The 15,782-nt window shown below is 43.3% G+C and overlaps 1 protein-coding gene across 4 annotated transcripts in view; it reads right to left on the minus strand.

Annotated features, from left to right (window-relative positions):
* Positions 1 to 15,782, minus strand: part of LOC118398286 (mediator of RNA polymerase II transcription subunit 30-like) — a 36,850-nt gene that overhangs the window by 17,161 nt on the left and 3,907 nt on the right. For 3 of the 4 annotated variants that reach the window (XM_052470578.1, XM_052470579.1, XM_035793476.2), the window contains 2 exons: positions 14,496 to 14,654; positions 9,816 to 9,926 (listed from right to left, as the gene is read on the minus strand). In XM_052470578.1, coding sequence (XP_052326538.1) covers positions 9,816 to 9,926; positions 14,496 to 14,654 — 270 coding nt within the window. Of the gene's footprint in view, positions 1 to 3,893; positions 4,062 to 9,815; positions 9,927 to 14,495; positions 14,655 to 15,782 lie in introns of those variants that run through there. The other variant, XM_035793477.2, reaches the window with a different exon arrangement.

The following is a 15,782-nucleotide window of genomic DNA, read 5'->3' on the forward strand; positions in this document are numbered from 1 at the left end:
TGAAATCTGGCAAAAGGTCGCAAAGTTCAAGGGGGCCGAATATTTTTGCAAGGCACCGTATATACACTATACACACTAATTAATACACCATCAAAAAATATATACACACCAACAAAAAAAAGAGGGCAAAATCTTTGCTTGCGTTATTGACCATTCTCCAGCCCCAGGACTCACACTATTTGACACAGAGGTAAAATACCTGCTATATGCTAATGACTTGGTACTTCTATCACCAACCAAAGAACGTCTTCAACAGAACCTTAATATTCTAGAGCAATATTGCCATAATTGGGCCCTGGCAGTACATAAAAAAATAATAATATGAAAATCCTGTTTTTTTGGGGGAATCATATGTCAGAAACACAAATATAAATTCACCCTGAACAACACCATAATTGAACACGCTAAAAGTACACATACCTTGGTCTGACCATATCTGCATCAGGAAACTTTAATATGGCAGTGAATGCACTCAAAGAAAAAGCCTGCAGAACATCCCAATTGGAATTTGGACCAAAATATTTGACAGTGTACGGAAGTGAGGTTTGGGGGCAATCCAATTGAAGCCCTACATGCAGATTTATGCCAGAAACCAATGCATGTAGGGCAGAATTGGGCCGTAATGAAAATACAGAAAAGATCGTACATATTTTTGCTACATCTAAATTCAAGTCCAAATTCAAGTCTGCAATTTAAAGCACTTCAAACCCCAGAGCTGAGCCCTCTCAGTCAGCTGGTGTTGGACATCACCAACCAAGCTGACACCAGCACTGCTTCAAAAGAAAGAATTCCAATAAACACAATTATGAACCAATCAAAAGGACTCATATTTACAACATTGGAAAAACGAAACAATATCCAAAAGCTGACTGAATTGCTATCTGACCCTAAACAGAGAATATGAATTGGGCTGATTATCTCTACTCTGTCAGAGATACGGAGCAGAGACAGATCCTTTCCAAGTACAGGCTGAGTGATCACCAATTGGCAATAGAAACCGGCGGACATGAGAAGACATGGCTACCCAAAGAGGAGCATGTATGTGGTGACTGCACGACAGGGGAGGTAGAAACAGAGATGCCCTTTCTCCTTTACTGTGAGAAATATTCCTCACCAATAGATTCATTATTCACAGAAATGACTACATTTATTCCAAATGTTAACTTACTAAACACAGAGGAAAGACTAAATATACTCATGGGCAGAGGAGCAATGGCTCCTCTTGCAGCCAAATATGTATTTGCCTGAGGGACACAGAATAATAACATCTGCATAGTAAATAGTAACTTACTTATTATTAGTATTATTGCTATTACTATTATTTCTATTATTATCATTGTTGTTTATCATTCCAAATAGTAGTGGTATGGGTAGTAGGGTGATGGTAATGATAGCAGTTTAATGATGGTGGTGGTAGTAGGAGTAGTGGTAATGATGATGGTAGTTGTAGTAGTGATGTAATGGTGAAGATGACAGTTATTTAGCTATAAGTTAGTTAGTTTCATTTAGCATATTTAGCTTGTATATTTATTACATTTCTACTATTGTTATTTTTGTATTTCATTTTGTATTATTATTTACTACCATTATTATTAATTGTTATTACAATGTATATTGTATACATTGTTGCTTTGGCAATATTGACACAATGTTTTTCATGCCAATAAAGCAGCTTGAATTTGAATTGTAGAGAGAGTAGCTGAGAGAGAGAGAGTAGTTGAGAGAGAGAGAGAGAGAATAGTTGAGAGTAGTTGAGAGAGAGAGAGTCATAAGCCATCCATATACAGTTGGAGTCATTAAAACTAGTTTTTCAACCACTCCACAAATTTGTTGTTAAAAAACTATAGTTTTGGCAAGTCGGTTAGGACATCTACTATGTGCCTGACACAAGTAATTTTTCCAACAATTGTTTACAGACAGATTATTTAACTTATAATTCACTGTATCGCAATTCCAGTGGGTCAGAAGTTTACATACACTAAGTTGACCTTGCCTTTAAACAGCATGGAAAATTCCAAAAAATTGTCATGGCTAATTCAAATAATCAAATAACTAATACACAATTGGAGATGTACCTGTGGATGTATTTCAAGGCCTACATTCAAACTCAGTGCCTCTTTGCTTGACATCATAGGAAAATCAAAAGAAATCAGCCAAGACCTCAGAAAAAAAATTGTAGACCTCCACAAGTCTGGTTCATCTTTGGGAGCAATTTCCAAACGCCTGAAGGTACCACGTTCATCTGTACAAACAATAGTACGCAGGTATAAACACTATGACCGTCATACCGCTCAGGAAGAAGACGCGTTCTGTCTCCTAGAGATTAATGTCCTTTGGTGCGAAAAGTGCAAATCAATCCCAGAACAACAGCAAAGGACCTTTTTTTTACCTTTATTTAACCAGGCAAGTCAGTTAAGAACACATTCTTATTTTCAATGACGGCCTGGGAACAGTGGGTTAACTGCCTGTTCAGGGGCAGAACGACAGATTTGTACCTTGTCAGCTCGGGGGTTTGAACTCGCAACCTTCCGGTTACTAGTCCAACGCTCTAACCACTAGGCTCCGCTGCCGCCCCGCACCTTGTGAAGATGCTGGAGGAAACAGGTACAAATGTATCTATATCCACAATAAAAACTAGTCCTACGTCAACATAACCTGAAAGGCCACTCAGCAAGGAAGAAGCCACTGCTCCAAAATCACCATTAAAAAAGCCAGACTATGGTTGGCAACTGCACATGGGGACAAAGATAGTACTTTTTGGAGAAATGTCCTCTGGTCTGATGAAACAATAATATAACTATTTGGCCATAATGACCATTGCTATGTTTGGAGGAAAAAGGGGGAGGCTTGCAAGCAGAAGAACACCATCCCAACCGTGAAGCACGGGGTGGCAGCATCATGCCGCGGTGATGCTTTGCTGCAGGAGGGACTAGTGCGCTTCACAAAATAGATGGCATCCTGAGAAAGGAAAATTATGTGGATATATTGAAGCAACATCTCAAGACATCAGTCAGGAAGTTAAAGCTTGGTCGCAAATGGGTCTTCCAAATGGACAATGACCCCAAGCATACTTCCAAAGTTGTGGCCATCACAAAGCCCTGACCTCAATCCGATAGAAAATTTGTGGACAGAACTGAAAAAGCGTGTGCGAGCAAGGAGGCCTACAAACCTGACTAAGTTACACCAGCTCTGTCAGGAGGAATGGGCCAAAATTCACCCAACTTATTGTGGGAAGCTTGTGGAAGGCTACCTGAAACGTTTGACGCAAGTTAAACAATTTAAAGGCAATGCTACCAAATACTAATTCAGTGTATGTAAACGTCTGACCCACTAGGAATGGGATGAAAGAAATTAAAGCTGAAATAAATCATTCTCTCTACTATTATTCTGACGTTTCACATTATAAAATAAAGTGGTGATCCTAACTGACCTAAAACAGGGATGGTTTTACTCTGATTAAATGTCAGGAATTGTGAAAAACCGAGTTTAAATGTATTTGGCTAAGGTGTATGTAAACTACCGACTTCAACTGTACCTCTCTTCGAGTGAGTCTCATTACCATCCAGGTCTCTGTTTGTTTATCATCAGGCCTCCACAGATCCTGGCCTGCTCTTCAGATAACGTTGCTAGCCTGCCAATACCACTGGAATTCATTATCCACAACAGCTACCCCCCCCCCCTTCCCCTATTTGGAATTACAAATATCCATTGCATTTAATTTCTCACCTTCTCATTTGAATAAAGAGGACGGACGCTGTAATTAACAGGATATTAAGAAAAACAAGGGAGTGTGTACGAACGAGGGACAGAGTGAGGGAAGGAGGAAGGCGAGAGAGGAGGAGAGATGGAGAGAGAAAGAGAGGAGCTGTGGAGAATTAATAACAGGCCAGATCTCTCCAAGGCCCCCTTAATGGGCTATGACAGGAATTTATTCACACTTAGGCTGGTATTAAATCAAAGGCTGGCCGAGTGGTGATGGCTGGGCTGCAATGGAGAGGCACTGGGGATGGTCCCGGGTACTAACTGTGACACCCCCGTAGGAACTGGTCATCAGTTAGGATCTGTGGGGGGGAGAAGAGAAGGAAAGATGGAGGAAAGGAATGAGGGTAGAGGAGGGTGAAGCAGGAGGAGGGAAGGGAAAGAGTGATGGAGAGATGACAGGGCAGCAGCCTCATATCCCAGATGGAATGATTATCAAGTACTCTTGAGAGCCCAGTGAATCATTATCCATTCTGCAGAAAACGCAGTCATTCAGGGGTCCTTCTTGGACGTAAAAGGAGACAGATGGGACGAAAATGCCTGTCTGCCAGACATCTTCAGAATTTCAATTTGATACATTTCAATTGGTCTGTTTTCCTATTCATTGTTTCCTCTCATTAATTGGCGTGCAAGCACTAATGCAAGGCATTCATTAAGGATCTAATTTGTGGTCACTTGGGCGCTTCATAGTTTGTGTGTCTCGTTGGAGCAGAGGAGAGGAAAGCGGAATTGATATGTACAATCACAATCTGCTGTACAAAAGGTCTGCTGCTCAGAGATTGAGCAATCGCAGACCATTAGGTGGCAATGAATTATGGCTAATGCATCTCTCTCGCTCTCCCCCAATCAACATAACGAGAGCAGGCTATCACTCACACACAGGACGGCCCATAAAGCAGCAAGATATTACCATGGAGGAGTCATTTATTTTGGAGCTCCTCCAGTGTACCTCCTATACCCTAAAATACTCTACTCTTTACCTATCTTTCCTACTGCGTCGAACATCTCAGGCTTCCCACTAGATGTTGGAACATTGCTGAGAGGACTTGCTTGCCATCAGCCACAAGAGCATTAATGAGGTCGGGCACTAATGGTGGGCGATTAGGCCAGGATCGCAGTCGGCGTTCCAATTCATCCCAAAGGTGTTTGATGGGGTTGAGGTCAGGGCACTGTGCAGGCCAATTGAGTTCTTCCACACCGATACTGGAACTACGGGGCCTAGCCCGAACCATGAAAGACAGCCCCAGACCATTATTACTCCTCAACCAAACTTTACAGTTGGCCCTATGCATTGGGGCTGGTAGCGTTCTCCTGGCATCCACCAAACGCAGATTAGTCCGTTGGACTGCTAGATGGTCAAGCGTGATTCATCACTCCAGAGAATGCGTTTCCACTGCTCCAAAGTCCAATGACGGCAAGCTTTACACCACTCCAGCGACGCTTGGCATTGTGTGCGGCTGCTCCGCCATTGAAACCCATTTCATGAAGCTCCCGACGAACAGGTTTTATGCTGATTTTACTTTCAGGGGCAGTTTGGAACGCAGTAGTGAGTGCAACCGAGGACAGATGATTTTTACACGCTACGCGCTTCGGCCATCCCGTTGTTGCTTGTCATGACTGTCCTGGGAGGATGAGTCTGAATAGTTCAAATCAGCTTTGCAATAAATAACTTCAACCAGACCCCTTCTCACCCGCAGAGGGGGTTGAATGGCACTGGATGGGGGCTGATCGCTCATGCCCTGTTGTGAATCAAGGACAGAACATTCAGCTATCTCCCTCTCCAAATTCACCCAAGGAATGTGCCTTTGCTTCAACACACTTTTCCTGCCGACACTAACACGTTCTAAAGCAAATACTTGAACAATATTTCTAACCGAGCATGGGGAATGGGCGGAGGTGACCTAAAAGAACACTAATGTCAGTTTGGTTGCTATTTTGTGATGTCATTAAACATTTTTATAAAGGAAATACTGTAACTTGGAAAGTATACCCACTATATGTGTGAAGTGTCCATCCGATGCATTGTGCATGAAATATGAAAAATTATGAGTTTTTGTTAAGAGAGGGATGTAAATCTTAAAAACTATAAGAGAAAATTGTTTCTATAACTTTGTACAAGTAAGTAGTCACCGCTCCCTTGAGTGAGGTCAGAAAGCATGTAAGCCTGACGGAACCGCCCCTTTTGAACAAACTGTATAAAATGAGGGGTTAAGAATTAACATATCAGACCAGAGAGACATTAAGCTGCAGCTCACGTCCAAAGTGAGTCGAACTCTGAAATCTCAACACGAGGTACAGATGATAAAGTCACCTCCCGGACAATCATTGGTACGGCTGATTAGCTGTCCCAAGTAAAGTCTCTAGGAAAGCAAATTTAAGTGGGACCATTCTACCACGCTTCTCAAATCACTGTAGTATGCTACTCTCATCACCCCACTGAGAACCATTGACAAGGCTGGCTAGCCTATCTTCGAATAAGCATCTTCCAGAGTGAATGGAGGAAGAATAAACTCTGTAGTTCTGTTCAGGACTTCACAAGTCACCGGATACCAGACGACAGCAGTGGAGAACAACAGTAGAAGACGGATGGGGAGCACTTTTGGACAATCAGAGCCTTACGAGTGTGCTGCAAAAAAGGCCCAACACGCTTTCCAAGAAGACCTGGTTCTGACAGAAATACACAAAGAACCAAGACATTTCCACATAAATACATTCATGATTTCTTACTCCAAGCAGGAGGTGGTTCATGTGCGAAGTACAAGTGAGAGTAGTTTCAAAATGTACCAAGGTTTAGTGTCTCTGTCTCTCTCCGCTAGGGACCTGTTTCTAAGGTATTAAGTTTGGATGTTTGTCCTGTGTTACCATTTAGTTAGCTAGTGAATAAATAATTAAACCAATGTGTAGTATTGAATCATAAGGCTCTGGTTTTTGCAGATGCAAGGCGGTTACGTCTGTTCAGAATGATTATATGATACGAGGTTATGATTAATAAGTTGACTGTTTATGGATGTAATAGGTAGAGCTTTAGAGTTTAATTAGGGAGATGGTAACTCCTTTTTAAAAAACTGCTCTCGTAGTGTCCCAAATCCTAATGAGTTAATCGTTACATGATTCATTTAAATTGGGTAACAATTAAACATAGTTGATTAGATAAATAACAGTCATCGGATGAATGAAAGTAAAGTCACGACATGCTCCTACACATTTCCACTTCACCATACCAACACTTCAGTTGACCGGGGCAGCTCTAGCAGGGCAGAAATTTGACAAACTCACTTTGCCATGTTGAAAGTCACTGAGCTCTTCATTAATGCCTTCCTAATGTCAATGTTGGTCTATGGGGATTGCATGGCTGTGTGCTAGATGTTATACACCTGTCAGCAACGGGTGTGGCTGAGAACCAAATCCACTCATTTGAAGGGGTGTCCACATACACTATATATACAAAAGTATCGGTCTGTTCTAGTCTTCCATCTATTGGTCTTCTCTCTTTCTCCTTCAAGTGTCTCGTCTTTTTCCTCTCTTCTAATTGAAAATCCTCTCTGGCTCCATATGGAGACCTTCCCTCCAACATCTTCCCTTTGTCCACATATCTGTCCATCCGGTCATCTATTAGTCTTCTATATTTGTTTTTACTCTCAGTATTCTTTATTTTCCCTTCTTTCTCTCCTCCTCTGGAATGACGGAAATCCTATCCGTCTCAATATGTCTACCCACTAAAATCTCCATTAAAATCTTCAGCCCGTTTCACTTTCTCTGGAATGTTATCTGGCTCAACATGCACAGTATGTCTTCACACTAAAATCTCCTCTTTATCCATGCAGTCCGGTTATCCATCCATCTTTATCTTCTCTCTCTCTGTAGCCTCTCTTTTCTCTCTCGTCCTGTGGAATCCGGTATTTGGCTCAATATGTGGCCCGTCTTCACACTCAAATCTTCCCATCTATCCCATCCGGTTACATGTCAACTCTCGTTTCCCATCTCTTTCCCTCAATCTCTTTTCCTTGTGGAATCTGGTGTATCCATCCGGCTCAGGTCGTTGAGGCAGATGCAGCTGAGCCTCCTAAACATCTGTTTTCCGCATTCTGCCGCATCCCTCCCGTCCTGATGAGTTAACCTCTAACTCCCCAAAACATGTTCTTCTCATCGCAGCTTTAATATTCAGCTGGGCATTTGGGCTCTGGGCAGGGCAGTGTGGAGTGGAAAGGGGATGGCTGCTGCAGACATGCAAGTGAAGCCTACCTTTTCGTTATCCTTTTTTCCCCCCTGGTGTTTTGGGTAGTAACTTTGTGGTATGGGCAGCTAAGATGGTAAATGTTTGATTGTCCACTTCACTGTTTGCTCAGTGCTCCCAAATTTAAATGAGTCTTTTCATTCTTTTCTTTGCTATATTTTCATCCAGCTCTTGGGCTACATTTGGACATTAGTAGTTACTCTGCATTCAATGTATAAACACAACATGCAACAATTTCAACAATTTTGCAGTTCATATAAGGAAAATCAGTCAATTTAAATAAATTCCTTAGGCCCTAATTTATGGATTTCACATGACTGGGCAGGAGTGCAGCCATGGGTGGGCCTGGGAGGGCATAGGCCCAGCCAATCAGAATGAGTTTTTCCCCACAAAAAGGCTTTATTAAAGACAAAAATACTTGTCAGTGGACGCATGACTCAACCTTTGCCTCCCGAGCCCGTTGAGGAGTTGTCTCATTGCTGCACGATCAAAATTGTGGAGAAATGTGGGTTAAAAAATACTCAGTTTCATCAGCTGTTCGGGTGGCTGGTCTCAGACGATACCGCAGGTGAAAAATCCTGATGTGGAGATCCTGGGATGGTGTGGTCTGCAGTTGTGAGACGGTCGGGCGTACTGCCAAATTCTTAAAAATTACGTAGAAATTTTAAAAAACATTTTAGTTTAACTAGGCAAGTCAGTTAAGAACAAATTCGTATTTACAATGACGGCCTACCCCGGCCAAACCCGGGCGATGCTGGGTCAATCGTGTGCCGCCCTATGGGACTCCCAATCACGGCTGGATGTGATGCAGCCTGGATTTGAATCAGGGACTGTAGTGAAGCCTCTAGTACTGAGATGCAGTGCCTTAGACCACTGCGCAACTCTGGAGCAGGGGCCTTATGGTAGAGAAATGAACATTACATTCTCTGGCATCAGCTCTGGTGGACATTCCTGCGGTCAGCATGCCAATTGCACGCTCCCTCAAAACGTGGGAGACATCTGTGGCATTGTGTTGTGTGACAAAACTGAAAACCTGTCAGGTGGATGGATTATCTTGGCAATGGAGAAATGCTCACTAACAGGGATGAAAATGGAAAACTTCTGAGATCTTTTGTTTCAGCTCATGAAACATGGGACCAGCACATTACATTTTAACTTTATATTTTTGTTCCGTAGAGTTTGAGTAGGTGTTATTGTTTGGATGTGCCTGTTTGCTCTCCTTTCGGGGTATGGTATGCTTCATAGCGATATGGTCAGCTAGAATGCTGATATTGATGCTTATGGAGGGTTTGTGTACTTGCAGTGGATACACAATTTGTTTGGTATCTGCCGGAGTTGAGGTAAGCTCAGCGCTCACGCCCATGTTTTACAGTAGTAGTTACCTTTAGCAGCAGCGAGGGAGCTAGTGCTCTTAAAAATAACCAATACTCATCCATGACATCTGTGACCTTGCTCCATTATGATTCAGCACACTCAAGACAGACAAGAACGCACACAGGAGCGCACACACCGTGACTGGGGAGCTAATAAAAGCTGCAACACTGCCAAATAATGCATGTTGCGGTTTATCTAAAACTATTTTCAACAGTCAAAGAGAGACTATTACTACTTCAGGATAATTACATTAGAGTACTGAGAGTATTGTGCACAATATGTAGCTTGTGTCTTCACACTATTTTTCCATTTCTTTTTTTCTCTTCGTAGAATCTGTTCTCTCCCCCTGGAATCCCTATTGAGGTTACCTTTTTATATACAGGGCTGTGCACTCTAAAGCCCAGCCTACTGTACATTTACATCGCTAAAGCCCCAGTGGGCAGCTCACCTTGTTAACCTCCAGGATCTCCCCCCTCTCTTCTGTTTCCGGGCGGGCCTGGCTGGCCGAGCGTTCATTGTGTCTGGAGCTGCCGTCCTCCTCCACATACGGGATGAGTTGCTGTGTGGGGGGAGGGTATATCAAAATATACAATGTCCACCGGTGTTCAGTGAGGGGGATGTTAAATTGATAGTAGTTTGGTACGTTGGCTTGGAAAATACATTTATTGTCTCGTCTGTGGCTCTGTTGCAAAAGAGATTACCATTTCAAATGGGTCTCGCCTGGTTATATAAAGGATACATAAAACATGAACAAATAAATAAGGTTCATTGGCTTGTCTCTCAAACAAAATAAATAAATAGGGATTGTGTGTAGAACACCAAAACACTCTAATCTACAAACCGTTCCATACCACCACCGACATTTCTGAATTAGGACTTCTCCACAGTCCATACCCAAGCTCTTAATTCATTTATAAGCACTCTCTGTGCTTGACGTTGTCTGGCTGACACTATACCGACTGTTGTGATGAAAACCCTCTCAGAATGCTGAGGTCTTTCCCTTCCTCCCTCCCTCCTTTTCGCTCTGCCTGGCTGTTCCTCCTGTTTTAAATCACACTGACACCTGCTGGTCTGCAGGATAACGAGCAGTGCCGTATGGAACACATGGTTATTTATTGCACTGCATCAAGAGCAACGGGCTTATCTTAAATAGTACCATTATACTAGCGTTACACTATCGTCTACTGGGTTCCTATTATCATACATGGCTGTGTGATGTGAGATTGCTTAAACGGTTATGTAGGAACGAGGTAATGATTTGAGAAAAGCATAAGATTAGGTACAAGGGGAATAACGATTACCGGCCAACCAAAAGCCTTACCAGGTGTGAAAACACAGCGAAGTCCAAAACAAATCTGAGGCTGAGTGCTATTCTACATTCTGAAAAGCCTAGTAGTTGATTGCATTTCATTGCAGTCAGTGACCTGAAGTTTAGCAACTGGCAGAGGCCAAGAGTAGACAGTGATTGATGCAGGCTGTGACCAAAGCATTACTGCAGGGCTGAACGGGGCTGGATAGGGCCAAAAGACAGACAGAGACAAAAGCAGGGAGAGAGAATCAAATGAGAAACACGAGACAGCTATGGCAGTTCTCTAGTCAGTCAGAGACCGATGCCAAACCCAAAGCTGTCTGATTCGTATAAGAGAGAAGACAGAAGACATGCTGGATATTATATTAGGCCAGCTCTGTAATTGTTAGGGCTGTAGAATCAGAGAGGAAAAAACGTCTACTTCCAGCTATAAGCCAAACGCATTTTGAATTTAAAGGTAAGAGCTGTTTTTGGCAGTCGGAAGGGGGAAAATGTGCGGGGTTAGAGAGAGAAGGCGAGGGCGAGAGAGAAAGCTTGTGTGTGTGTCTCTGTGACTGTGTGTGTGTGTGAGTCATAACCCGTCTCTCTCCGCCACACTAGGACGGATGTGGTTTGCCTGTTGACAGAGAAGAATGGGGGTAATTAAGTTATCCAGGTTGCCTTACTTAGAAAGGGGGAACGAAATAGGGAGAAGAAAGGAGAGAATTGCCGTGGAGGATAAGTAAATTAAATGACATGGCCGCTCACAGTGCAGGAAATGCCAAAGAACGACAAGAGCTCAGTTGATTGCCTGGCTTGGGGAGAAAACAGAAAACCGCTGACGTGGGCAGCCTTCGCCAGCTGTTCATTACCAGGCCCGCTGCTAATTAGGAACGTGATGAGGTCATGCTGGCCGAGTCATTGATTCCACTTCCTGTTTGGGGAAAGCCCAGTCAGCCAATAGCACGACTGTCAGGACTGTGGCCGGCCAATAGCAGGCTTGTCAGCCACTTGAGTTTTAGGGGATGATAAATAGCGGTGTGTGGAAGGCCACCATCAACTTCCTCCAACCAACATGGTATGGTGAGGTACTGGTTGGTCAGCACAATAAGTCATTTTCATAGCTTCTGGGAATATGTAAACATTTTAAATGAAGTGGTACAACTGGGGAGTGTAAATGGACAGTGAGGTTTATATAAAAAGTGTAACTTTTCAGAGGGAGAGAAATACAGCACGCCGGTATGCCATATGGGAAATTCCACCTTCATGGAATTATGCTGAGACGCATATTTTTCACATGAAAATGTATGCCAAAGAAAAACCATTGACTTCAAAGTTTAACAAACCATACAACTCTATTCACAAGGACCACTTTGAATAATTTACTAAATAAAACATTTACTGTAAAAACTGTGCAGATGCAAAGTTTAGAAACAAAATTGTATCTGCACAGATCTTCCTATAAATGTGTTTTTGTTCTAAATAGTTTTTGTTTGATATACATTTGAGTGAAAAATCTGAGTCTCACCGTAATTCCGTTACCATGGAATTGCCCATGTATAAAACAAACAAATGTAATGTACAGTACCAGTCAAACGTTTGCCCCCGGTGATGCGTTGTGCAGACCACACCACATTCTGGAGAGCCCTGCGGTTGTGGGTGGTTGCCGTACCAGGCAGTGATACAGCCCTAGAGGATGCTCTCAATTGTGCATCTGTAAAAGTTTGTGAGGGTTTTAGGTGACAAGACAAATTTCTTCAGCCTCCTGAGGCAAAGAGAAACGACAGTCCATCATTACTTTGAAAGTTTCTTCAAGTGCAGTCGCAAAAACCATCAAGTGCTATGATGAAACTGACTCTCATGAGGACCGCCACAGGAAAGGAAGACCCAGAGTTACCTCTGCTGCAGAAGACAAGTTCATTAGAGTTAACTGCACCACAGATTGCAGCCCAAATAAATGCTTCACAGAGTTCAAGTAACAGATACATCAACATCAACTGTTCAGAGGGACTGAGTGAATCAGGCCTTCATGGTTGAAATGTTGCAAAGAAACCACTACTAAAAGGACACCAATAAGAAGAAGAGACTTGCTTGGGCCAAGAAACATGAGGACTGGTGGAAATGGACATTAGACCGGTGGAAATCTGTCCTTTAGTCTGATGAGTCCACATTTGAGATTTTTGGTTCCAACCGTGTCTTTGTGAGATGCAGAGTAGGTGAACGGATGATCTCTGCATGTGTGGTTCCCACCATGAAGCATGGGGGAGGAGGTGTGGGGGTGCTTTGCTGGTGACACTGTCGCTGATTTAGAATTCAAGCACACTTAACCAGCATGGCTACCACAGCATTCTGCAGCGATACGCCATCCCATCTGGTTTGCAGTTAGTCCCACTATCATTTGTTTTTCAACAGGACAATGACCCAACACACCTCCAGGCAGTGTAAGGGCTATTTGACCAAGAAGAAGAGTGATGGAATGCTGCATCAAATGACCTGGCCTCCACAATCCCCCGAACTCAACCCAAATGAGATGGTTTGGGATGAGTTGGACTGCAGAGTGAAGGAAAAGCACCCAATAAGTGCTCAGCATATATGAGAACTCTTTCAAGACTGTTGGAAAAGCTTTCCGGGTGAAGCTGGTTGAGAGAATCCCAAGCGTGTACAAAGCTGTCATCAAGGCAAAGGGTGGCTACTTTTTTTTCTTTTTGAATTTTACCCCCTTTTCTCCCCAATTTCGTGGTATCCAATTGTTAGTAGCTACTATCTTGTCTCATCGCTACAACTCTCGTATGGGCTCGGGAAAGTTCGAAAGCCATGCGTCCTCCGAAACACAACCCAACCAAGCCGCACTGATTCTTAACACAGCACGCATCCAACCCGGAAGCCAGCCGCACCAATGTGTCGGAGGAAACACAGTGCACCTAGCGACCTGGTTAGCGCGCACTGCGCCCGGCCCGCCACCGGAGTCGCTAGTGCGCGATGAGACAAGGTTATCCCTACCGGCCAAACCCTCCCTAACCCGGACGACGCTAGGCCAATTGTGCGTCGCCCCACAGACCTCCCGGTCGCGGCCGGCTGCGACAGAGCCTGGGCTCGAACCCAGAGTCTCTGGTGGCACAGCTAGCACTGCGATGCAGTGCCCTAGACCACTGCGAAAGGGTGGCTACTGTAAAGAATCTAAAATATATTTAGATTTGTTTAACATTTTTTGGGGTTACTGCTGAGGAGGTGTTATTTCATAGTTTTGATGTCTTCACTATTATTCCACAATGTTTTAAAAAATGAAGTAAAAACCCTTGAATGAGTAGCTGTATCCAAACTTGAGTGGTAATGTACATGTTTAATGCAAAATGCCTCTATCAGATGTAAGAATAGCCTCATTAAACGTGTGCATGCAGTCCGTTCTAAAACATTGGTTTAAAACCAATTGGCTCCAAACCAATAGGAGAAAAGACTGCAACAATAAAACTACAAATAAAAACAATGGAATCGCCCAGCATGAGGTCTGAAACAACAACCGCCCCAGTAACTCAGTAAAATAAAGTGGTGGGTGGGTGTCCATAACAGCCACTAAGGAGGCCCTAGGGACAAACACAGAGAGAAATGTAATTGAATGTGGAGCTGAGCCAAGGGTCTGTGTCCCAAATGGATACAAATTCCTTGTACAGCGCACTACTTTTGACCAGAGCCTTGTCAAAAGTAGTGCACTATATAGGGAATAGGGTGTGCCGAGGTAGACCGGGACAGAGTGGGAGAGGCACCAAGTAAATGATGTCCAGTTCAAACTAGTTAGATATTGATTGTGATCGACAGAGTGGTCCTGGGACAGTGGTCACTCACCTCTGGGGTTACGGGGTCCAGACCGGTGCAGTTTTCATTGCATTTGTCATAGACGAGGCGCAGCTTGCGGAAGAGTACAGAGAGCATACGCAGGTGCTCCTGCAGTTTGCCCAGCCTGTCCTGGTGGGTGCTGGGGTGGTACGTCACTCCATTTGGCAGCTGGGGGAGAAGACATAGGAAGGAAGTGTTTTTCTCTTTTAGTAATGTAATAACATTTTAATAATTGCTACGGGCCAATACAAGGCCTCCTATTTACTCCTTGACTAGTACCTTCTTGACTACTGGTAATCAGAGTGTGATTACTCAAATGTTTATGGTGGTAACTGAAGTGTAGAAGTTTTGTAAAATAAGGACTTTTTTTTTTTTTTTTTTGCAATGTAGACCAAATAAATAAATAAAATTAATTTTACTGTGCTGTTACATGGCATTCCACCAGGAGAAGTTACATATGATATGTGTATGACTTTTTAACCTGAGCTTTATGCTAACTAACTTTAGCTTTAGGCACTTTTAACTGATCATTTCAACTGAGGTTTAATGCTAACTAGCTGTAGGTGCTTTTAACCGATCGTAATCATCCTGTGCAGCCTGAAATGATTCCCTGCATGAGGGTAGGTGAGGTGTATACCTGTATACATGCCTACCAGAGTGATCTTTTTTCACACAGTCTGTGATCTGTGAAACAAGTCACAACAGTGCTGTTTGTGCATTCTGTGGCGAGGAAGCGCAGCTTGTGTTGTGGTGGTAATGCATTCTTCTTATTTTGTCTTTGACTTTCTCGTCGTTGTTTTAATGAGCTGCAGAAGGATCTTCTTTGAGACACAGAGAGAGAGAGACAATGTCTGATAATGTCCCAAATGGCACCCTATTCCTTATATAGTGCACTACTTTTGACCAGGGTCCTAGTATGGGCCCTGGTCAAAAGTAGTGAACTATATAGGGAATAATGTGCCATTTAGGACAGAGACAACCTGTCCTGAACTCATCTCCAGGGCACCGTCTGATCTTTCCAATGTGTCAACAGAAGGACGAGAAGAGGTATAAACAGATGGTGACTGTCTAATGATAAAATGGAGACCTTTTCATACCCAATTATATCACCCATGTTTTAAAACTAGTGTGAAACAGGATTGGGACATTTATTTGTATTTAACTAGGCAAGTCAGTTAAGAACAAATTCTGATTTACAATGACTGCCTACCTCGGCCAAACCCTAACGACGCTTGGCCAATTGTGCGCCGCCCTATGGGATCACAGCCGGTTGTGATACAGCCTGGAATCGAACCA

Source organism: Oncorhynchus keta, chromosome 19 (genome assembly GCF_023373465.1).
Source record: "Oncorhynchus keta strain PuntledgeMale-10-30-2019 chromosome 19, Oket_V2, whole genome shotgun sequence".
Classification (NCBI taxonomy): Eukaryota; Metazoa; Chordata; class Actinopteri; order Salmoniformes; family Salmonidae; genus Oncorhynchus; species Oncorhynchus keta.